Source organism: Pleurodeles waltl, chromosome 10 (genome assembly GCF_031143425.1).
Source record: "Pleurodeles waltl isolate 20211129_DDA chromosome 10, aPleWal1.hap1.20221129, whole genome shotgun sequence".
NCBI lineage: Eukaryota > Metazoa > Chordata > Amphibia > Caudata > Salamandridae > Pleurodeles > Pleurodeles waltl.
Window position 1 is genome coordinate 1,044,128,370 of NC_090449.1, and position 24,907 is coordinate 1,044,153,276.

General features: G+C 46.8%; 1 protein-coding gene across 1 annotated transcript in view; it reads left to right on the forward strand.

The window, feature by feature from the left end:
- NGLY1 (N-glycanase 1) overlaps positions 1-24,907 on the forward strand; it is a 177,905-nt gene that overhangs the window by 15,576 nt on the left and 137,422 nt on the right. The window contains exon 2 of the mRNA XM_069212023.1: positions 20,909-21,023. Coding sequence (XP_069068124.1) covers positions 20,909-21,023 — 115 coding nt within the window. The remainder of the gene's footprint in view (positions 1-20,908; positions 21,024-24,907) is intronic.

A 24,907-nucleotide genomic window follows, 5' to 3' on the forward strand; every position in this document is an offset into this window, starting at 1 on the left:
ACTTTGTTTTAAGTTTTGCAGAGAAAACAGTTTACAAGTAAGTAACACTTTTCAGTTTTAAAAGTTGACAGTGCAAGTTATCATAGGAACCAATGCAGTTCTAGGGGAGGAAAAGTGTTAGCACAGTTAACAGGTAAGTACTCGACTTACAATCCCAGTGTTCGGGGGTTAGAATGTCCACAGGTCAAAGTTCAAGTTGACCCCAAAAGTGCACCAATAGCAACACAGGGTCGGCCGGATGAAGAGGTCAAAGTTGGCACAAGATTTTCAATAGAATCCTATGAGACCTGGGGCCACTCGGAAGAAAACAGATTGCAGGTAAGTACCTACGGTTCCAGGACATAGGCCTGGGGGATTTAGGTCAGCACCAAGGGGCCACAGGTCAGCACCAAACATACGCCCTCAGCGGCACAGGGGCGGCTGGGTGCAGGGTACAAACACAGCTCTGGGCACCCAATTCTTTTTGATGGGTGAACCCCAGGGTTCACAAAGATGCTGCAGGCTGGGTCCAGAGGGTCAGTTCCAAGAAACCAAAGGCTGGACAAGTCGGAGAGGCACCCTCTGGACATTGCTGTGCAGTCATTGGACTCCCCAAGGCTAGGGGACTGCGGGTGCAAGGGTACCTTTGAGTGTCGGGAATCTTCGTCGAATCCGGACGCGGTCAGGGGTTCCTCTGGATTTAACCTGCAGGCGGCGTCGTGTTGTCCAGGAGGGGTTAAACCCAGGGTGGACTCTAAGTCAAAATCACCTGTGGACCTTCTGTAGACCAGTGGACCACCTGGACACGGGCTGTGGGTGTCGGGTGCAAAGTGGACAGGGCTTGCGGATACGGAGAGGCTCTGGAGTCCCTTTTGTGGGGTTCTTCTGGTCAGGGCTGCTGTCCTGGGGAGTTCTTGGTCCTCTAGTGGGCAGGCAGTCCTCTGGGGATTTGTAGAGGTCGCTGGACCTGCAGGATGCATCACCTTTTCATAGCAGGAGTCTTGAAGCTGCAGACAGGCTGGTAGGGCTGGGTCCAAGTCACTTGTCTGGAGTCTTCACTTCTGGGTTCGGCTTTTCAGAGCTTCTGTCTTGAGGTCGCCAGGAATCTGGTGAATAAGGTTCGGGGGTGCCACTAAATACTAGATTTAGGGGCATTTCAGGGGTCAGAGAGCAGTAGCCAATGGCTGCTGTCCCTGAGGGTAGCTACACCCTTCCTGTGCCCACTCCCTTTGGGGAGGAAGGCACATTCCTATCCCTGTTGGTCCTTCTCCTCCAAAACAAGATGGAGTATTTTGCAAGGAGGGGTTCACTTCAGCTTTGAACACCCTAGCGGTGGTCCTAGCTGCAGTGGTCACTCCTCCTTGTTTACCTAATTGTCCGGGGGAAGGGCATCTTCACCCAGAGCAGGCTTTGTTCCTGACCCCAGAGAGCACAAAGGCTCTCACTCCATGGGGTCAGAAACGTGTATGTTAGTGGCAGGCTGGCACAGACCAGTCAGCCTTACACTAGAGGGTTGGGTATGCCCCCTGTGTGCATTTTACAATAACTCCAATACTGGCATCAGTGTGGGTTTACGGTGCTGAGAAGTTTGACATCAAACTTTCCCAGTCTTCAGTGAAACCATCATGGAGTTGTGTTGTTCGTGATTACAAACTCTCAGCCCATGTAATTAATATGACCACACTGTACTTACAATGTTTAATAATGGACTTAGGGACTGTAGGGGCATATTGCTCATGCAGCTATGCCCTCATCTCTGGTGTAGTGCACCCTGCCTTAGGGCTAGACGGTGACTTACGTATGGCACAGGCAGTGGTTTGTGGGCATGGCACCCTGGGAGGGATGCCATGTCGACTTCAGCTTTTTTTTCTCCCCACCAACCCACACAATCTGCAATGGCATTGGGCATGTGTTTGGCGAGGGGTCCCTTTGTGTGGCATAATACATGCTGCAGCCCTTAGGGACCCTCCCTTGCCACAGAGCCGTTGGTACCTTTTACATTGGACTTAGCTGTGTGCCCGGGGTGTGCCAATTGTGAAAACAATGGTACAGTTTAGAGAAAGAACACTGGTGCTGGGGCCTGGTTAGCAGGATCCCAGCACACATTCAGCATGAATACCAGGCAAAAGGTGGGAGTGGGGAAGGTAAACCATGCCAAAAAGGGCACTTTCTTACACTAATCTATAATTTTACGTTATGTATGGCCCCCAAAATCATCTGCCCATGCATATAACTAATAGGTAAAGGAGTAATAGGGAGCCATGGATAATATTGTCTCTCCCTAGTCCCAAATGTGTAACAAATACCTTAAACAACTCCACCACCTTCTGTGCCTTCTTCCCTTTCTGCAGCTGTGCTTTCTACTGGAATTGATACTCCAGCACAGAGATTCATCGCCCTTATGATGCTGTTTGAAGATCCAAGCCAAGGATAAACTCCCTATTGTTCAAGAAGCGAAAGCATTCTTCTTCGTTCAAGAAGGACACTACAAAGTCTTCTAGCTCTTCGAAATTGAAGTCTTTCCATCAACCTTCACGGTGACAACCATTAGATAAATCAACAAGGTTTAAAGGCAATACCTTTTTATCATTAATGTAGATTTCCCTAGTATTCTATGACGGAAAGTCTTAATTTTATTAAAGACACGGAGGCGAGTATTATGCTTCTCAAACTTGCTTTATTTTAGTCAGCAGCAGTCCAGGAACAACTACAATTCCCATGAGGCAAAGGGGAACAGAAGCCAATAGGAAGTAAAAACGTATCGTTATATGAACCAATAGGAACAGGAGACCTGATGTAATCACTATACTTGACTGTGACAAGCCCTCTTTCTTGGTGCGAGAAGGCTAGTCTGTGTGAGAGAACAGGGGAAAAATAGCAAAAACGATGATAACTGACAATAAGAGAGAACAAAGATCTTGAAAATAGTTCATCCCAGACTGGAAGCGCGGGGAGATCCAAGTCGCAGGAAGAGGATGAAGTTGACAACGAGGAAGATCGTAGGACGAGGATGGTGTCGCTAGACTCCCCTGTGGGGAGTGAAAAAGTCGAGAAAAAACAAATGTTAAAGAGACTCTGAGGAGGGATAATACTCGCCTCCGTGTCTTTAATAAAATTAAGACTTTCCGTCATAGAATACTAGGAAAATCTACATTTCATGGCAAGACCGAAGGCTCCTATTATGCTTGTTTAAAGCATGTTATTAATGACAGAAGTTGCTGTATGAACTGGTTTACAATAGAAAGTTCTGAAGACATTGTCGTTAGACCAATCAGCCGATCTCAGAATGTCCTCTAGTCTAGAACTCACCCAAAAGGCTTTGCAAGCCATAGCTCCTCTGGAAGAGTGAGCGCCAAAAACTGAGGTGTCGATACCAGCTAAGGACATGACCCAACAAACCCATCTAGCTAGGGTAGCCGAGGAAACTGGCTTGTGAGGTTTGCGAAAATAAATAAGGAGCTGGGAACACGAGGACGTTCTGAGTTTGGCTGTGCGATCTTCATACACCTTAAGGCATTGACCTACACATAATTTAGGTTGGTTAGGGAAATAAGGGTAAAACACTGAACAGAGATTGGTTTTGGTACGTCTATTGATGGAAAAAATAACACCTGTAGGGGAGAATTGATGAGAGGAAATATCTAAAGCTCTCACATCTGATAAACATTTAATAGAAACTAGACAAAGTAATGTAGTAAGTTTAGCAGAAAGCATTTTTAAGGATAGGTCAGAATTATCCTGCCAGGAAAGAAACAGGTTTAAAACAACATTAACATCCCAAAGTTTTGATGCTTTTGGTAAAGGAGGGAAAGAAAACTTTACTCCCTTGTGTAGGGGACAGAGCAGAGGATGTTCTCCTGATAGGTTTTCCGTTGCTGAAGACATGCTGTAAGGAAATAGCTGATCTATATAAATGGATTGTTCTGTAAGACTTACCTGCGCTAGCTTGGGCAGCTAGGAAATTAATTATGTAAATTATATCGGCTGAAAAGGGATTGAGGTCCCTTCCCACACACCAGCTTGTCCAAAGAGACCAGGCGGAACTGTAGGCTTTCCTGGTGCCAGGGGTCCAGGCTTTATTAATGAAGTCTGAAGCCTCTGCCGAAAAAGGAATGGAAGATTGGCAAGACCCGATACATTCCAGGCCGAAAGTGTGAGAGTGTTGTTGAGAATAAGGGGATGTGGAAAACCTAAGGAATGCCGTAGAAGGGAAGGAAAGATCGGTAGAAGGACCGGAAAGTCGGTTGTGAGCTCGAGGAGGGGAGGAAACCAAACTTGAGCTTGCCAAAAGGGGGCTACCCTTATTAGTGTTGCTTTCTGGCGCCTCACTTGGGCGAGTTCTCTGGTAATCATTATGAACGGAGGAAACGCGTAATTGAGAGAAGACCAGTCCTGGAGAAAAGCATCAGAGGCTAGCGCTGAAGGATCCGGACGCCAGCTGAAGAACAGTGGAAGTTGTGTGTTGAGACGAGAGGCAAAAAGGTCTATCTTGAAGGGGCCCCATTTGTGTAGAAGAGATTGAAAAACCGAGGGATGGAGTTCCAGTCGCTGGAATCTTTGAGGAAGCGAGAATGCCAATCGTTGAGGGAACCTGGTAGGTATTTGTAGGAAGTTGGCTCTGTATGTGCTATTTCAAAGTAAGGAATAGCATGCACAGAGTCCAAGGGTTCCCCTTAGAGGTAAAATAGTGGTAAAAATAGATAATACTAATGCTCTATTTTGTGGTAGTGTGGTCGAGCAGTAGGCTTATCCAAGGAGTAGTGTTAAGCATTTGTTGTACATACACATAGACAATAAATGAGGTACACACACTCAGAGACAAATCCAGCCAATAGGTTTTGTTATAGAAAAATATCTTTTCTTAGTTTATTTTAAGAACCACAGGTTCAAATTTAACATGTAATATCTTGTTTGAAAGGTATTGCAGGTAAGTACATTAGGAACTTTGAATCATTTCAATTGCATGTATACTTTTCAAGTTATTCACAAATAGCTACTTTAAAAGTGGACACTTAGTGCAATTTTCACAGTTCCTGGGGGAGGTAAGTTTTTGTTAGTTTTACCAGGTAAGTAAGACACTTACAGGGTTCAGTTCTTGGTCCAAGGTAGCCCACCTTTGGGGGTTCAGAGCAACCCCAAAGTTCCCACACCAGCAGCTCAGGGCCGGTCCGGTGCAGAGTTCAAAGTGGTGCCCAAAACGCATAGGCTAGAATGGAGAGAAGGGGGTGCCCCGGTTCCGGTCTGCTTGCAGGTAAGTACCCGCGTCTTCGGAGGGCAGACCAGGGGGGTTTTGTAGGGCACCGGGGGGGACACAAGCCCACACAGAAATTTCACCCTCAGCGGCGCGGGGGCGGCCGGGTGCAGTGTTAGAACAAGCGTCGGGTTCGCAATGTTAGTCAATGAGAGATCAAGGGATCTCTTCAGCGCTGCAGGCAGGCAAGGGGGGGCTTCCTCGGGGAAACCTCCACTTGGGCAAGGGAGAGGGACTCCTGGGGGTCACTTCTGCAGTGAAAGTCCGGTCCTTCAGGTCCTGGGGGCTGCGGGTGCAGGGTCTGTTCCAGGCGTCGGGACTTAGGTTTCAGAGAGTCGCGGTCAGGGGAAGCCTCGGGATTCCCTCTGCAGGCGGCGCTGTGGGGGCTCAGGGGGGACAGGTTTTGGTACTCAGTCGTAGAGTAGTCCGGGGGTCCTCACTGAGGTGTTGGTTCTCCACCAGCCGAGTCGGGGTCGCCGGGTGCAGTGTTGCAAGTCTCACGCTTCTTGCGGGGAGTTGCAGGGTTCTTTAAAGCTGCTTCTTGAAACAAAGTTGCAGTCTTTTTGGAGCAGGTCCGCTGTCCTCGGGAGTTTCTTGTCGTCGTCGAAGCAGGGCAGTCCTCAGAGGATTCAGAGGTCGCTGGTCCCTTTGGAAGGCGTCGCTGGAGCAGAGTTCTTTGGAAGACAGGAGACAGGCCGGTGAGTTTCTGGAGCCAAGGCAGTTGTTGTCTTCTGGTCTTCCTCTGCAGGGGTTTTCAGCTGGGCAGTCCTTCTTCTTGTTTGTTGCAGGAATCTAATTTTCTAGGGTTCAGGGTAGCCCTTAAATACGAAATTTAAGGGCGTGTTTAGGTCTGGGGGGTTAGTAGCCAATGGCTACTAGCCCTGAGGGTGGGTACACCCTCTTTGTGCCTCCTCCCAAGGGGAGGGGGTCACATCCCTAATCCTATTGGGGGAATCCTCCATCTGCAAGATGGAGGATTTCTAAAAGTTAGAGTCACCTCGGCTCAGGACACCTTAGGGGCTGTCCTGACTGGCCAGTGACTCCTCCTTGTTTTTCTCATTATCTCTCCTGGACTTGCCGCCAAAAGTGGGGGCTGGGTCCAGGAGGCGGGCATCTCCACTAGCTGGAGTGCCTTGGGGCATTGTAACACGAAGCTTGAGCCTTTGAAGCTCACTGCTAGGTGTTACAGTTCCTGCAGGGGGGAGGTGTGAAGCACCTCCACCCAGAGCAGGCTTTGTTTCTGTCCTCAGAGAGCACAAAGGCTCTCACCGCATGAGGTCAGACACTCGTCTCTCAGCAGCAGGCTGGCACAGACCAGTCAGTCCTGCACTGAACAATTGGGTAAAATACAGGGGGTATCTCTAAGATGCCCTCTGTGTGCATTTTTTAATAAATCCAACACTGGCATCAGTGTGGGTTTATTATTCTGAGAAGTTTGATACTAAACTTCCCAGTATTCAGTGTAGCTATTATGGAGCTGTGGAGTTCGTTTTTGACAGACTCCCAGCCCATATACTCTTATGGCTACCCTGCACTTACAATGTCTAAGGTTTTGCTTAGACACTGTAGGGGCATAGTGCTCATGCACATATGCTCTCACCTGTGGTATAGTGCACCCTGCCTTAGGGCTGTAAGGCCTACTAGAGGGGTGACTTACCTATGCCACAGGCAGTGGGAGGTTGGCATGGCACCCTGAGGGGAGTGCCATGTCGACTTAGTCATTTTCTCCCCATCAGCACACACAAGCTGGCAAGCAGTGTGTCTGTGCTGAGTGAGGGGTCCCTAGGGTGGCATAAGACATGCTGCAGCCCTTAGAGACCTTCCCTGGCATCAGGGCCCTTGGTACCAGGGGTACCAGTTACAAGGGACTTACCTAGGTGCCAGGGTTGTGCCAATTGTAGAAACAATGGTACATTTTAGGTGAAAGAACACTGGTGCTGGGGCCTGGTTAGCAGGGTCCCAGCACACTTCTCAGTCAAGTCAGCATCAGTATCAGGCAAAAAGTGGGGGGTAACTGCAACAGGGAGCCATTTCTTTACACAAGCCCCCCACAGGCCAGGAGACTCAGCCAAAGCTGGGAGAGTCTTCCTAGTCTGTCAGGCGAGGAAGAGTAGAGGAAACAGGCTGGTTTGTTGCAGGGCCTACTCTGCCTTACATCCTCCTGTTCAGGTCATTCCCTCTGGGGAACTGACCCACTTCCACAGTGATAGGACCTAGTCTGAACTGCCTCTTGTCTGTGCTTTTTATGTCTTCACCCATTCTCTCTATTTTGGGGTTAGAGGTATCCACCTCTGCTAATCTTATCTTAGCCAGGGTCACCCCTAGCTTACCCAAAGAGGTTACCCAGAGCTGGAGTAACCCCACCATGACCAACAGGGTCAGGGGGCCTAACTTGCTATTTGGCATGGGGTCAGACCACCATGCCAAGGATAGTGCAGCCATAAAGGCTAACACCCAGCAGAGACCACTGACAGCTATCAGTGCCCAGAACCACACCTTTAGCTCTTCACCTACAAGGGAAGGGGCTAAGTTACAGGCTTCTTTGGGTTCAGGGTGCCTGTCTGCTGTATTAGAGTGGGGGGTTACCACATCTTGTAGTAAACACCCTTCTTCCACTCTTTCTTCTGTTAGCTCAGGAGCCACCCACTCAGGCTTAACAGTTGCCTGACTAGCCAGGACTTCTTGTGGGTCAGGTTGGACTTTATCAGGGCCATTTTTGGAGTTCTCCCCTACTGGAGCAGAATCTCCTTGGCTTGCTGGAACCTTGGCTAAAGGTTGTCCACCTTTCCTACTCTGTTTCCTTTTCTTTTTCTTCTGGGGCCTACTTGCATTTACTGCAGAGGCAGGCACTCCAGAATCCTTGGGAGAGGACTGGCACTGGACCAGTTCCTCTCTTGGGCTCTGACTAACCTCTGGGTAGTCATTTCCAAGGAGACAATCAAGGGGGAGGTCTGTACTGACTACCACCCTTCTCCAGCTAAAAGTCCCACCCACTTCTATGGGCACAAAAGCCACAGGCCTATCAGTGACCCTGTCTGGGCTAACTCTTACTCTGGCCATCTCACCTGGGATGTACTGGTTTGAGAACACCAGCCTGTCATGCACAATAGTGTGACTGGCACAAGTGTCTCTCAGGGCAGTGGCTGGGATTCCATTCACCTGTAGGTGGTGGAAGTGTCTACTTCCCTCTGGAATCTCCAACTCACCTGTTGGGCCCTTTTTCCAGTTGAAGGCTATGAAGACCTCCTCATCTGAGGAGTCATCCCCAATGGCTACACTGGTCACCCCTGGGATTTTGCTAGGGGGTTTGTTTTTGGGACAAGAAGTGTCCTTGGTGTGGTGCCCTGTCTGTTTACAGTTATGGCACCATGCCTTAGTGGCATCCCAGCTCTTACCCTGGTACCCACCTTTGTTTTGGGTTGTGTCTCTGGGCCCACCCACCTGGTCTGGTTTTTGGGGGCCTACAGGGGACTCTTTTTCTTTGTTTCTAGTGTCACCCACTTTCTCCTGGGGAGGCTTTGTAACCCCTTTCTTTTGGTCACCCCCAGTGGAAGTTTTGGTTACCCTAGTCTTGACCCAGTGGTCTGCCTTCTTTCCCAATTCTTGGGGAGAAATTGGACCTAGGTCTACCAGATACTGATGCAACTTTTCATTGAAGCAGTTACCTAAAATGTGTTCTTTCATAAACAAATTATAAAGCCCAACATAGTCATACACTTCATTTCCAGTTACCCAACCATCCAGTGTTTTCACTGAGTAGTCAACATAATCAACCCAGGTCTGGCTCGAGGATTTTTGAGCCCCCCTGAATCTAATTCTATACTCCTCAGTGGAGAATCCAAAGCCCTCAATCAGGGTATCCTTCATGAGGTCATAAGATTCTGCATCTTTTTTAGAGAGTGTGAGGAGTCTATCCCTACACTTTCCTGTGAACATTTCCCAAAGGAGAGCACCCCAGTGAGATTTGTTCACTTTTCTGGTTACACAAGCCCTCTCAAAAGCTGTGAACCATTTGGTGATGTCATCACCATCTTCATATTTTGCTACAATCCCTTTGGGGATTTTCAACATGTCAGGAGAATCTCTGACCCTATTTATGTTGCTGCCACCATTGATGGGTCCTAGGCCCATCTCTTGTCTTTCCCTTTCTATGGCTAGGATCTGTCTTTCCAAAGCCAATCTTTTGGCCATCCTGGCTAACTGGATGTCCTCTTCACTGGAGTTATCCTCAGTGATTTCAGAGTTGTTGGTCCCTCCTGTGAGGGAACCAGCATCTCTGACTATTATTTGTGGAGTCAGGGCTTGAGTAGCCCTGCTCTCCCTAAGTAGGACTGGAGGGGGGGAATTTCCCTCCAAGTCACTATCTTCATCCTCTGAGTTGCCACCCTCAGAGGGGTTGGCCTTTTCAAACTCTGCCAAAAGCTCCTGGAGCTGTATTTTGGTAGGTTTAGGGCCCATTGTTATTTTCTTTAGTTTACAGAGTGACCTTAGCTCTCTCATCTGTAGATGGAGGTAAGGTGTGGTGTCGAGTTCCACCACAGTCACATCTGTGCTAGACATTTTGCTTCTAAAAGTTGGAATACTTTTTAAGAATCTACAACTAGTTCTAGGTTCTAATTCAAACTTTTACAAACTTTTAAACTCTAAAAGAAATGCTAAACAGGATCTAACACAAGGCCCTAGCAGGACTTTTAAGAATTTATAAAACTTTTCAAATTGCAAAAATCAATTTCTAATGACAATTTTGGAATTTGTCGTGTGATCAGGTATTGGCTGAGTAGTCCAGCAAATGCAAAGTCTTGTACCCCACCGCTGATCCACCAATGTAGGAAGTTGGCTCTGTATGTGCTATTTCAAAGTAAGGAATAGCATGCACAGAGTCCAAGGGTTCCCCTTAGAGGTAAAATAGTGGTAAAAATAGATAATACTAATGCTCTATTTTGTGGTAGTGTGGTCGAGCAGTAGGCTTATCCAAGGAGTAGTGTTAAGCATTTGTTGTACATACACATAGACAATAAATGAGGTACACACACTCAGAGACAAATCCAGCCAATAGGTTTTGTTATAGAAAAATATCTTTTCTTAGTTTATTTTAAGAACCACAGGTTCAAATTTAACATGTAATATCTTGTTTGAAAGGTATTGCAGGTAAGTACATTAGGAACTTTGAATCATTTCAATTGCATGTATACTTTTCAAGTTATTCACAAATAGCTATTTAAAAAGTGGACACTTAGTGCAATTTTCACAGTTCCTGGGGGAGGTATGTTTTTGTTAGTTTTACCAGGTAAGTAAGACACTTACAGGGTTCAGTTCTTGGTCCAAGGTAGCCCACCGTTGGGGGTTCAGAGCAACCCCAAAGTTCCCACACCAGCAGCTCAGGGCCGGTCAGGTGCAGAGTTCAAAGTGGTGCCCAAAACGCATAGGCTAGAATGGAGAGAAGGGGGTGCCCCGGTTCCGGTCTGCTTGCAGGTAAGTACCCGCGTCTTCGGAGGGCAGACCAGGGGGGTTTTGTAGGGCACCGGGGGGGACACAAGCCCACACAGAAATTTCACCTTCAGCGGCGCAGGGGCGGCCGGGTGCAGTGTTAGAACAAGCGTCGGGTTTGCAATGTTAGTCAATGAGAGATCAAGGGATCTCTTCAGCGCTGCAGGCAGGCAAGGGGGGGCTTCCTCGGGGAAACCTCCACTTGGGCAAGGGAGAGGGACTCCTGGGGGTCACTTCTGCAGTGAAAGTCCGGTCCTTCAGGTCCTGGGGGCTGCGGGTGCAGGGTCTGTTCCAGGCGTCGGGACTTAGGTTTCAGAGAGTCGCGGTCAGGGGAAGCCTCGGGATTCCCTCTGCAGGCGGCGCTGTGGGAGCTCAAGGGGGACAGGTTTTGGTACTCACAGTCGTAGAGTAGTCCGGGGGTCCTCCCTGAGGTGTTGGTTCTCCACCAGCCGAGTCGGGGTCGCCGGGTGCAGTGTTGCAAGTCTCACGCTTCTTGCGGGGAGTTGCAGGGTTCTTTAAAGCTGCTTCTTGAAACAAAGTTGCAGTCTTTTTGGAGCAGGTCCGCTGTCCTCGGGAGTTTCTTGTCGTCGTCGAAGCAGGGCAGTCCTCAGAGGATTCAGAGGTCGCTGGTCCCTTTGGAAGGCGTCGCTGGAGCAGAGTTCTTTGGAAGGCAGGAGACAGGCCGGTGAGTTTCTGGAGCCAAGGCAGTTGTTGTCTTCTGGTCTTCCTCTGCAGGGGTTTTCAGCTGGGCAGTCCTTCTTCTTCTTTCTTGCAGGAATCTAATTTTCTAGGGTTCAGGGTAGCCCTTAAATACGAAATTTAAGGGCGTGTTTAGGTCTGGGGGGTTAGTAGCCAATGGCTACTAGCCCTGAGGGTGGGTACACCCTCTTTGTGCCTCCTCCCAAGGGGAGGGGGTCACATCCCTAATCCTATTGGGGGAATCCTCCATCTGCAAGATGGAGGATTTCTAAAAGTTAAGAGTCACCTCAGCTCAGGACACCTTAGGGGCTGTCCTGACTGGCCAGTGACTCCTCCTTGTTTTTCTCATTATCTCTCCTGGACTTGCCGCCAAAAGTGGGGGCTGGGTCCAGGAGGCGGGCATCTCCACTAGCTGGAGTGCCCTGGGGCATTGTAACACGAAGCTTGAGCCTTTGAAGCTCACTGCTAGGTGTTACAGTTCCTGCAGGGGGGAGGTGTGAAGCACCTCCACCCAGAGCAGGCTTTGTTTCTGTCCTCAGAGAGCACAAAGGCTCTCACCGCATGAGGTCAGACACTCGTCTCTCAGCAGCAGGCTGGCACAGACCAGTCAGTCCTGCACTGAACAATTGGGTAAAATACAGGGGGTATCTCCAAGATGCCCTCTGTGTGCATTTTTTAATAAATCCAACACTGGCATCAGTGTGGGTTTATTATTCTGAGAAGTTTGATACTAAACTTCCCAGTATTCAGTGTAGCTATTATGGAGCTGTGGAGTTCGTTTTTGACAGACTCCCAGCCCATATACTCTTATGGCTACCCTGCACTTACAATGTCTAAGGTTTTGCTTAGACACTGTAGGGGCATAGTGCTCATGCACATATGCTCTCACCTGTGGTATAGTGCACCCTGCCTTAGGGCTGTAAGGCCTACTAGAGGGGTGACTTACCTATGCCACAGGCAGTGGGAGGTTGGCATGGCACCCTGAGGGGAGTGCCATGTCGACTTAGTCATTTTCTCCCCATCAGCACACACAAGCTGGCAAGCAGTGTGTCTGTGCTGAGTGAGGGGTCCCTAGGGTGGCATAAGACATGCTGCAGCCCTTAGAGACCTTCCCTGGCATCAGGGCCCTTGGTACCAGGGGTACCAGTTACAAGGGACTTACCTAGGTGCCAGGGTTGTGCCAATTGTAGAAACAATGGTACATTTTAGGTGAAAGAACACTGGTGCTGGGGCCTGGTTAGCAGGGTCCCAGCACACTTCTCAGTCAAGTCAGCATCAGTATCAGGCAAAAAGTGGGGGGTAACTGCAACAGGGAGCCATTTCTTTACAGTATTCTGCGGAGAGTGAGATTTCATTGTAGAGACAATATTCCCTAAGGCTTTTTGACAGATCTGTTAGAGGTTTTGACCTGGTGCCCCCTAAATGGTTTATGTAGTGGACAGCCGAGACATTGTCCATACTTAAATGTAAATTTGCACTTGTATAGCGCACTACTCACCCGTTAGGGTCTCAAGGCGCTGTACTCATACCGCTATGGAACCCCTCCTGGCTTTTCCCTGTGAGGTGCCCACTCCTGGGCACCCCCAGGGTGAAGCCAGGCATCCAAGCGCTGTTGGGGCCGTTGTGGAGATTAAGCAAGCTATTGCCCAGAGTTGCAGAGTGGGACCCATGAATTAGATTAGGCACCGAGGCGAGAATTATCTGGTCAAGGGGAATTGAGCCCAATACCTGCCGAAGCGGGACTTGAACCCTGGTCTTGAGCCAGTTCTCTGCTTCAGGGTCTGCCGCTCTAACCATTGAGCCACACTTCTCCACTCACATACGGAGGAGGATGGTACATTGAACCCTGTTTTTTGCGAGGCTTTTGATTACAAAGGAGCCTGCAAGCATCTCTAAATAATTGATATGCAATTTGGACTCCTCTAAAGACCAGGAACCTCCAGTTGAGATTGCACCACAGCGGGCTCCCCAGCCCGTCAGGCTAGCATCTGATTCTAACACAAGATCTGGGGCTGATGCAAAGATAGTCCTGTCATTCCAGGCATCAAAATGGTCTATCCACCATTGAAGCTTGGATCGGGACTCTTGGTCCAGATAAATTGTCTCCGAGTATGCCAGCCCTTTTCTGAGATGACATATTTTTAATCTTTGAAGAGCCCGGTAATGGAGGGGACCAGGAAATATGGCCTGAATTGAAGAGGCGAGAAGACCCACGATTCTGGCTAGGGATCTTAGCGAAATTTGGGAACTGTGTAGCACTTTCAAAATTACTGATTTTATGGATTTTACTTTTTGCTGAGGAAGATCCAGAGTAGCGGAAGAGGAGTCGATTATGAACCCCAGGAATTCTGTTTTCTGGGAAGGAGTTGTGATGGATTTCTCCTTGTTGATGGGGAAACCTAAATGAGAGAGAAGGGAGCATGTGGTCTGGAGATGGGATTGAAGGGAAAAGCGGTTCTGGTGCATTAGGAGGATGTCGTCGAGGTAGATTAGTAATCTGATGCCTGGGGATCTGAGATGGGCTGTCACCGGTTTCATTATTTTCGTGAAGCACCAGGGTGCTGACGAAAGGCCGAACGGAAGAGATGAAAATTGGTAAGTTTGTCCTGCCACTGGAATTGGAGATTTTCTGTAATACACGTGGATCGGGACGGATAGGTACGCGTCATGTAGGTCTAGACGAACCATGTAATCGCAAGGAAGGAGAATATCTCTTAGGTGGACGATAGTTTCCATCTTGAAATGTCTGTATACGACGAGGCAATTTAAATCTCTGAGATTGATAACCGGTCTTAATTTCTTGTTCTTTTTCTGGACAAAAAAAAAGAGTGCTTAGAAAACCTGAATGATCCGGACGGGAAACTTGTATGACTTGTTTGAAAAGAAGTGACTGAATCTCTTCTGAGATGAGATAGGACATTTCTGAAGAGAAATGAGGAGGCGGGGGCAAAGTGTTTGTTGAGGGGTTGAGTAAAGTTCTATTGAATAACCTTGAATTGTGTTGTAAACCCATGGATCGTTTGTGATAGTGTGCCATTTCGCTGCAAGCAAGCGAAGACAACCTCCTACAGGAGGAAGGCCAGAAGTTTGGCTTACCTTGTTGGTAGTTATGTCTGAAACCACGTTGTCCACTGCGGCGGTAGCCTCTGCCACGCTGGGGGTAGAACTGGGGTTTGCAGGATTGTGTCTTGTAGACGGAGTTGAAGGAGCCTCTGGATCCTTGCGATCGAAATGAACGATTGGTAAAACGGCTCCTGCCTGTACCAACCTTTGCAAAAACCCGTTGGTTAAATACTTTTTTGATGGATTGTTGTGCTTTGTCTATGGAGGCAAAGGTAGAGACACATTTTCCCAAGTCTTTGATGAACAACTCGCCAAAAAGGAGTCCATCTGCTTTAATGCCCGGGTCAATAGACGTGAGGTTAGCCAGTTTTGGATCTAGCTTTAATAATAGCCTTTCCTCCTTTCATGCGTAATGGCAGCGTTTGCTTTGCCTAATAGACAAAAAGCTCTCTGAATCCATAGAGAGATTTCTACGGGGTCACTATCCGAGTTGTCCGTCTTTGCCATTTCTGCCATATCAAAAATACGGGCCACCGGCCCCACCAAGTCCAAGAGTTTGTCCTGGCAGTTCGACCAGGCCTTGTAGACTCCCTTGCGGGGATCTTTGCCAAATTTAGAAAAGAAAGTAAGTAGGGGTTGGTCAATAGAGGGAGTGGATGTAATGTTGGAACAAAGGGATGGTCTGGGACATTCAAATCTCAATTTGGCCCTAGTGGGCTTATCCAAAGGTAATCTCAGTCGGGAAGCAATGTAATCCCCTACATGGGAGAAGGGGAGCCATTCAGTGGAATTGGGATGGTGGAGGAGGGAAGAGTCAACATGGGATTACCGTCAGAATCTAGGATTAATTTGTCTGTGAAAGGATTGGAATGGTCTAATTTTGTTTAAGAGGAGAGGACTGGGAGAGGGAGCCCCATATATCTGGATCATTGTCCATGTCGCCCATATCCTCATCAGTGTCAGAAATGTGAGGTATTACAATTTTCTTTGGCGCGCTGGAAATATGTTTGGTTTTGGCAGTACACTTTTCGTGGGAGGTCTTTAATTTCCCCTCATTCAAAGGAGGCCTGGGAGGAGACTCGTCCTCAACCTGGCGTGAAGAGACTTCACCAGTCAGTTTAGCGCCATCAGGGGTGACATCAAATTGGGCTTTTTGGGCAGTCAAATCCTTAATTTTACGCTTTCTGCTTTCCCCCGCAGAAAGGGCCAGTAAGGATTTTGAAACCATAGTTTTTATGGAAGACTCAAGGTTTCTTGTCATTTTGCCCATAGAAACTGAAATGGCCTTTGCTACAGCCTCATTAATAAGATTTTCGAAATCTTGGCCAAAAATATCATCCTGCCTGCGGGAGTGGTCAGGGAAATTATCATTATCTATTCTTACTGTGGAAAAAAAACTGTGTGGTAAAGAAAGGGGTAAGAAAAGTGGGAGTGCTGAGGAGAAAGGGTAATACACACCTAATGGGGCGTTACCGAGGTGAAGAGGCGGAGAAAACGATATCCAGGTGTGTGGCAGACGAAGGCCGGCAAGAGGAGTGGCAGGCGAAGAAAAATGAAGAAATGACCGGTTCTGCGACCGTTGTCAAGGGTGCGAGTTTGACAGAGGAACTCGCGCAACGGTGAGGAGCCGGAAACAGCTGCTGACGAACAGAGAAGGTGAGAGAACGCCGCAAGCACTCGTGCGCCGCGAGGAGAGGCGCAGGAGAGACGCTGGTTGCCGGGATCACGGATAAGTGGGCGGCAAATATAAGACGGGCACATTAAATAATTACTGAAAATGCAAAACAAATGTTAAACAGAAATTATAAAAACATTTGAAAGAAACAGAAGAATAAAGTTGAACACTTATCCTTGACAGCAAGCAGCAAGAAAGAGGGATGGTCGCAGACAAGTATAGTGATTACATCAGGTCTCCTGTTCCTATTGGTTCGATACGTTTTTACTTCACATTGGCTTCTGTTCCCCTTTGCCTCATGGGAATTGTAGTTGTTCCTTGACTGCTGCTGACTAAAATAATGCAAGTTTGAGAAGCATATTAGGAGCCTCCGGTCTTGCCATAAAATTTGTTCTTTTCAGAGACAGAAGCAGGATTTGGAATCCAAGTCTCAGATTTCTAGACTGTCAATGCCATGCTTCCTTTACCAGTTAGAGGATGGATAAATACATTTGTTTCAGAATGGTAAAGGACTACATCGGACGGATGGGTCCTCAACATAGTCATATTGGGTTAGCACATTGAATTTCGTTCTTCCCCCTATTCCATCAGGGACTGTTCGGATGCTAATTCCCAGGCAAGAACCACGCCTTGAAAGATGGAATCACCTCCAATGTGAAGAAGATCAACCTGTTCTGTCCCGACAGAGGTTGGGGTGACCTCCAACTTTAAAGTCCTAATCTAAGCTTTGGAAAACCTTTGACAAAAAGTGTTCTTGCATGACTGATCAGGAACTTCCTGTCCTTTTTCCACAGTGTTACAATTCCTGGTGGAGGGGTTTCACTTAAATCTTGCTCTTTCCACTTGAATCACAGTGATTCGCTATTATGGCCTTTCGAGAATTCTCCGAATATCAAGGTTGGGCGATCACCAGAGTTTTCACAAGTTTTTCCATATCAAGGCATTCTTTCAGATCTTCCACTCCTCACTTGGGATCTTCCTGCAGTTCATAGATCTTTTCATTTGCCTCTTTTTGAACCTTTGGAGAAGGTAGACTTAAACTTTTTTTCCTTACAAAGTACTTTTTCTAGCTGCTATCACCTCTGCTCAATAATAGTTTATTGTGCAGGTTGCTTCATAAATCTTGTCCCATAGAACAGTCTGATTGTCCCTTTGGTGCCACGTAGTACGGCAACAAATTATGGAAGCAATCCCATTATATAAAAGCTCTGATAATTGCCTCTGATGATGCCATGGCTAATACTATAGTAGGGCTTTAATACTACCAGTTTCCTAATTTGCCACCTTTTCGCAGATCTACATATTGGGGCTTAAGGTAGCCGTAAGCAATAGTTCCAAGGTTGGAAAGCCCTTTTGAGTCTGTGCAAACCTACTAACTTGCATGTTTGGAACTTTACTCCTTGTCAACCTAGGTCAAAAGAACACGATGCTTGCATAACACTGATAATGGCGCTTTCACGGAATGGCGGCTCATAATGAAAATAAAATATTACCACTAAGAACAGGATTATGCTAAAATGAATAAAATAATAAAATTAAAACAAAGTATATTATCTAGGTAAGGCGATACTGTGCCCAAATAGGGAACTAAAATGGACCCATGACACCTTGTGCAATATGTATATCTCTCAGCATGTGTTGAAGCCCAGCAGGACCAACTTTGTGGCTCATTCCCCTTACATCTGTAACAAGCATTTGCAATGCAATAGGTCTCACATTTGCCTGAGTTAGGCCTATTGGCGTTGTAAATGCATAACTGTACTTTTCTTGCCACCCAATTCTGTGAACCCTGCCGTATATTTTGGTCCTCTCTGCCACATAATTCCAGTGGCCCTGCATATAACTAAAGCACTCCCATTTACTTTCTTCCTCTATCTGCAACAAAAAATGAAAATATAGCCATTATTTATTATATTTTTTGTTAGTATTATATTGGGGTTTCCCCCCCCACCCAACCTAGTGTGTGGACCCAGAGATGACCTAGACAGAGCAGGTCGTGCAGTGAGTTATGGACAAAAATGTTTAATAGTTTTATAAAAGGAGTGCCCCGCAGAACATTATGGAGCGAGATTTCGAGTGCAGCGAATATTGTAGTATCTTGACTGTAATGCTCGGAACAACCCATAGAGGGCACCACTATAAAAATCTAATTTATAAGAAATATGGTCATGTAAATATACAATCAGCCCTTAAAGGGCATAACAACACGAAAACAGAAAGGCAGAAAATAATGCAGTGTAACCGGATGTGTCCTCTAGTGCCTTACGCATTTTCTGGGCTAGCATGCCTACTGCAATACTATTACAACCAAGGCCCTTACAACACGAACCATTTCCAGCTGTAAAACAAATATTCCAGCCATGAGACAGCTTTATTTTGAATGGTGGAAGAGGTTACTATTTTGCCCCCCTCAACCTAGTGTGGGGAGCCAGAAATGCTTTAGACAGAGTGTATTGTGCTGAACATTTTGATGATGGTCCCATTGTTGTAGGACAACCACACGGTGAGTTATGGGCAAAAATGTTTTGTAAAAGGAATGCCCCTCAAAGCATTATGGGGCGATGTTCTGAGTGCAGCAAATATTGTCGTATCTTAATTGTAATGCTCAGAACAGCTCCTACAGGACACCATAATAAAAGTAGCATTTGTAAGAAACATCGTCATGTAACCATATAGTCAGCCCCTAGGGGGTATAACGACATGAAAACAGAATGGCACAAAGTAATGCAGTGTAACCATACATGTAGCCCCTTGAGGCCGTAGTGCCTTACACATTTCCAGGCCTAACAGACCTACTGCAATACTATTACAAACAGGGTCCTTAATACCCAAACTACTCCCAGCTGTTAAACAAAAGTTCCAGCCATGAGAGAGCTTAAAAAGATACTGATACTTAGGATGGGGGCCCAGAGATGACCTAAATGGAAAGGGCTCCTCATGCTGAACATATTGATTGTGGTCCCATTGTCGTAGGACCACCACACGGTGAGTTATGGGCAAAAATGTTTTGAAAAAGAAATGCCTATCAAAGCCTTATGGGGGGAGTTTCCCCGAGTGCAGTGCTGTGCCGTGAGAACCGCTTTGAGGATTTCTGTGTTTATTTCTGATTTGAATTCTCCATTTTGTATAATTTCCAGCTGCTAAACCTGTAAAGTGGGCCTCATGCAAAGGGCTCCTATGATCTTGGTTTCGCTATATGAAACTTCATACGGTCCTGTAAAGCGATCCTCCGATCGAGTTTGCGCTATATTAAACTTCAGTCCTCTGATCGAGTTTGCATTTTATGAACCTTTAAAAAAAATGTTTTTAAATAAATTAAAAAGAACCCCCTCCAGCTTGCAGCCTTTGTGTGCAAACACCACAAAAGAAACAGCTGCATGCCCAAAACAAGGAAGAGGAAGAAACATCATACAGCCACGTAGCGCAGAGCTGCGAGGCAGAAGAAAAAAATAGTGCGCCACATTAAGGTATCTAGCCGATTGTGCAATAATCCATGTAACAGGGTCAGTATGCAAGACGTAAGTAAGCAGCCTCAAGGCGGACAAACGTAAAGCATCTACCTACAAAATCGAGGGAATTTTGAAAGACAGACCCTGGAACGAATGAAAGTGATGTGCGTGAGATGGGCGTGGTTAAAGCACACAGAGAAGATCTCAATGTGTCGAAGAGCGACGCTTGCTCTCGACCTAAAAATGGGTGCTCTAGGGCTACATGGCAATAATACCTATTATTTGAGCACTAAGAGACCATTAATTGTATGGTGTAAATAGTTATTTTTATTGTTGCCGAATCAGTTACCTTTTAGAGGCTGATTTTGGCTGTCCTAGAAAGATGTTATCCTTTTTAAACAGCCTTGTAATGCCCCTTGCCATCTCCCTCTGTTGTGAGACAATATGTTCCTGCCAGAGCACGCTCTGATTATTTAAAGGAAAAACAGTTCTGTGCTCTTTGTACTTGCTTATAAAAGTCAGGAAATAGAACTCATGGTCTGCACCATTTTACGGTCTCTGGACCACTTTGGGTAATCTCTGAAATCCATTCTTGGTCTTAATGCAGTATATTCAAAATGTCCCTGCCATTTTTGGGTTGGCTTTATTTCCGGGTCAGCTTTGCCTCTGGGTTTGCCACCACATCTCTTTTATACTGTAATGGTCCTTCTAGCTAGGATGTAAGCATCTTGAGATGCCATAGTGCATTGTGGGTAACCTGTGTTATTCATCCTACCAAGTTTCTGATTCACTATCCTTTGGGGTGTCCTGTGTCTATTTTGTATAATCTGTGATGGTGGCTTGAGCTCTTGATCCACCTTCTTAGGGCATGCCTAGGTGCATTGGTGTTTCTCAGTCATGTCCCTTCTAGCTGCTGTGAGGTCTGTCTTGAAGATATATCTGACTCTCTTTAGGTTATATGCCTTCTTGGCACAAACTCCTGATGCAGTAGATTTTGCAGCTGGATTCTGATAGTGGCAATGGACCACCCCGTTCTGCCTGAAACTGCTGTCTCCATCATATATATCCTAACAAATGCCCATTCTTGGTAAAGAGAGAGATAGTGAAGGGGGCATTGCATATCATTCAGAGTTCATCAGGGAGCTTTCCCGTGATGCTGCCAAATGGCGTTGTTAACTTGTGTGACCGGCGTCTTTAACCTGGCTTTGAAAATAAAAATGGTGCAAATGAAGAAATATATAGTATTTTTGTTAAATATAAAACACTGTATCCATTCACTAAATCTCTCACTCTTTCATATACCAGGAGTCCGAATGAAGACAAATACCGCTCCATTCGCATCGGGAATCCAGCTTTCTCCACTAGGCTGCTGCCCATCCGCGGAGCTGTGGAATGCTTGTTTGAAATGGGATTTGAAGAGGTTAGTATTTCCTGTGTATGATCGTGGCTATTACAGTGCCTCAGTTTGCTTTATTTCAATGCTAACTTCTTGCAGAGGGTTGTTGAATCTTGGATCCAACCCTCTTTAACGCTGAAAATCAGGTGTCTGCTTGTAACGCTTATAAGGAAACATGCCTTTTGCAGGTCATTTTGACTACTGGGTGCAGGTGTAATGCTTCTGAAATGCCCTGAGCCCTGCTAAACCTTAAAATGGTGCATGTTTAATTGGGTTGTCCCCTGTTTGCATAGCCTAACTTGTAAGTCCCTACTATATGGTACTGGGATCCCCATGGTCTGTGAGTTAGTCTACCCAGCGACTGCTGCACTTGTTGTGCCACTCGGACTGGGGCATGGTGAAACATGGTTTCCAGCTTGCCACTGCAGACTGGAAGGGCGGTTTCAAGCTGCTTACTTGACTTTGCCATTTATGGTAATGGAAAGCTCAAATCTCCCCTTTTAATTTTATGTAAGTCACCCCTAAGGTAGGCCGTACAAGCCCTAAGGCAGGGTGCCATGTGTTAAAAAGTGACACACGTACCTTTGTATGTTCCAGCAATAAAAACCCTAAATTGTCGTTTTTACTGTGAGAAGGCTAGTAGACCCATTGGCAAGTACAGAGTTACAGGCTGACACCTCAGCTCTGCTAACTTCTCAATGGGACTACTAAATTTGGTACTGTAAGGTATCAAAAGAATCAGTGCATTACATCCAATTTAATGATTACATCGAATCTGGTGTCACTGGTGGGTAAGGTGCAACTTTTAGAAGTTGCCCCTTTTGTTGCCCAGAGTTTCCAGTGTCCATTTACTGTTGTACTCTGGATCTGTCCTGCAGACTGCTTTCTGCCCTCTTGTGAAGATGTGCTAACGACTTCCATACAATAGGGCCATCTCTGGAAGGAGGTGTCACCTCCCTCCTGCAGGAAACCACACAGGTGTTGGCCCAAAAGGTGAGCTTTAAAGAAAAAGCGGTCTTGAAAGGGCACATGGGTAACACTTGGAAGAGGGACTGCTCCATTGTTCAAACAGGCGGGCTGGCACTTAGCACGAGAGAGGGGAAGCCAGTTGCCACACCACTGTGTTGGACTGCAGAGCCCCATGCAACAGGAGAGGGGTCCTGCGATATTGGAAGTGGGCAGAATGATGTGTCCTGAGATGCCCAGGTGCCACACTTCGCAGGAAGTGGTCATCAGGTGGGAGGGAACCTGGTAGCTCATTGGCTACCAAACGCATCCTGCTCTGCTGGCATAGCCCATTGGCTACTACCACACCCTACCCTGGGGGCATTTTCTGAGCATAAGTAGTGCACCTCGAAGTCTGATCTCGACTAGACTGAAAGGAGGACCGAAGGACTGCCCTGCTGCACCGTGAAACTGGAAAAGAGAGGCTACACCGTCGAGGTCTGCATTTAGTGGCTAGCAAAGGAGGGGGACAGTGCATGCTATGTCCTGCTCGAGGAGAAGTCCTCTCAAGAGCCCAGCCAAAGCCAAGAGACTCAGAGGGTCAGTGAGCTAGCCTTCTGTTCACAGCAAAGGAACACAACATCTGAGAAGCCTGCTGGGGCAAGTTGGTAGCCCAAATCCTTCAACCCACTGTCAACCACCACAGTGCAGCAACGGGGAACAGAATCCAAAGCAGAAAGTTGCAGCCGAGTTCGATGAGCCCTGGAATGTCATCAAAGTGCAAAAAGAATTGCCCTGTGGCTGCAGTACTGGGCGACAGGACATCTGCCAGCCTCAAGAGGAATTTGAGGGATGTCGACCCTGTGGCCAGGATTGCCCTATCCCCTAAGTAGACAGAGGAGTAGTCACCTCAAAAGACCCCTGTTGACTGCATCTCCTTCACAGCTTCCTTGGAGCATCTTCAACATCCTTCATCCCCTTCATGCATCAGGACCACTTCCATAGGAAAGCCCTGCAAAGGGTAAAAGTGTCTGGAACTGACTGAAAACTGCTGAAGAAATGGTTTCTGAGTACCTTCCTGGTCCCCCTAACTGGCTCCCCACCAAAGTTGGTTGCCTAAAGTGACTTCAAGTGACCACATTACACCTAGCCCAAATTTCTTAGTGAAAAAGGTTTGTGTCAAATTAATTGAATTTGCCAATGCTTGCTCACAGTTGTGACAACACCTTGATTTGCTACACCTGGTAAATTCTATATCGTCAAAACCCTCTGGTGAATCTTTTTCATTGTGTTGTCTAAAAATACAGTCTGTGTTTATAAATTGTTGTCGGATTTCTTTGATGTATTGTTGATTTCTTCTTCTACTGTTCTGGTGCTGTTTAACAGTTTTACACTTGTTCTTTTGAGTGAGCCGCTTAGAGCCACGGCTACCCAGGGTTGAGCTAAAAGTTTGACAAATTAAACCTAAGGGTCCTTAAGAGGACAGTAAATGTATTACATGGTGAGGTCACACAACCCCACCATATAATACACCCCATTTCCTTACAACACATTTTGCTTTCTTAGGTTAGATAAAGATGACTTTAAGTCTGTGAGATCTAGCACAGACTCTGAATAATTCCTGGCTGGCCATTCACGGTAACTTCCCATACATTCATAACCCATGCCCTCCAACCCCTCCTCTTCATATTGGACCTTGCTCAGCCACTTATTTATAAGTATGTCTATAAAATATTTGTAACTTGATGTCCTGTTGCTGTATCATCACCATTCTTCTCTATCATAGATGTGACAAGTCTGCCATCTGTGATCTAATGTGCCACCTTGTCCCTTTGTACAGTGTTTCTGGTCCCAATGCTTCATCCAATAGAAATATGAAAGAACGCTCATGTGTGCAAACCCAGAAAAGGCGAAAAACATTCTGGTGAAATAGTCTCAATAGCTATTGTATGGATTGAAAATGGAATCCATTCAGAGTTCTTTACTCACATTGTATTGGACTCCTATATGCTATGTTTATAATGTGGGCAATTACATTTTCAGCTAAATCCTAGACCTGGCATGGAGAGTCTTGTGTCTCTGTGTGTACTGTGCTTTTAGAGTACAGGCACATGATGTAAACAGTCTGAAATGGGAACCACATATCAAGCACTCATTATTCTGAGTTCAGCAGCATGGCTGTAAGGAAATGCCTCCTTGGCATGGTTACCCCCTGACTTTTTGCCTTTGCTGATGCTAAGTTTTGATTTGAAAGTGTGCTGAGGCCTGCTAACCAGGCCCCAGCACCAGTGTTCTTTCCCTAACCTGTACTTTTGTTTTCACAATTGGCACACCCTGGCATCCAGGTAAGTCCCTAGTAACTGGTACCCCTGGTACCAAGGGCCCTGATGCCAGGGAAGGTCTCTAAGGGATGCAGCATGTCTTATGCCACCCTGGGGACCCCTCATTCAGCACAGACACACTGCTTGCCAGCTTGTGTGTGCTGGTGAGGACAAAACGAGTAAGTCGACATGGCACTCCCCTCAGGGTGCCATGCCAACCTCACACTGCCTATGCAGTATAGATAAGTCACCCCTCTAGCAGGCCTTACAGCCCTAGGGCAGGGTGCACTATACCAGAGGTGAGGGCACAAGTGCATGAGCACTGTGCCCCTACAGTGTCTAAGCAAAACCTTAGACATTGTAAGTGCAGGGTAGCCATAAGAGTATATGGTCTGGGAGTCTGTCAAACACGAACTCCACAGCACCATAATGGCTACACTGAAAACTGGGAAGTTTGGTATCAAACTTCTCAGCACAATAAATGCACACTGATGCCAGTGTACATTTTATTGTAACATACACCCCAGAGGGCACCTTAGAGGTACCCCCTGAAACCTTAACCAACTACCCGTGTAGGCTGACTGGTTTTAGCAGCCTGTCACACTCGAGATATGTTGCTGGCCAAATGGGGAGAGTGCCTTT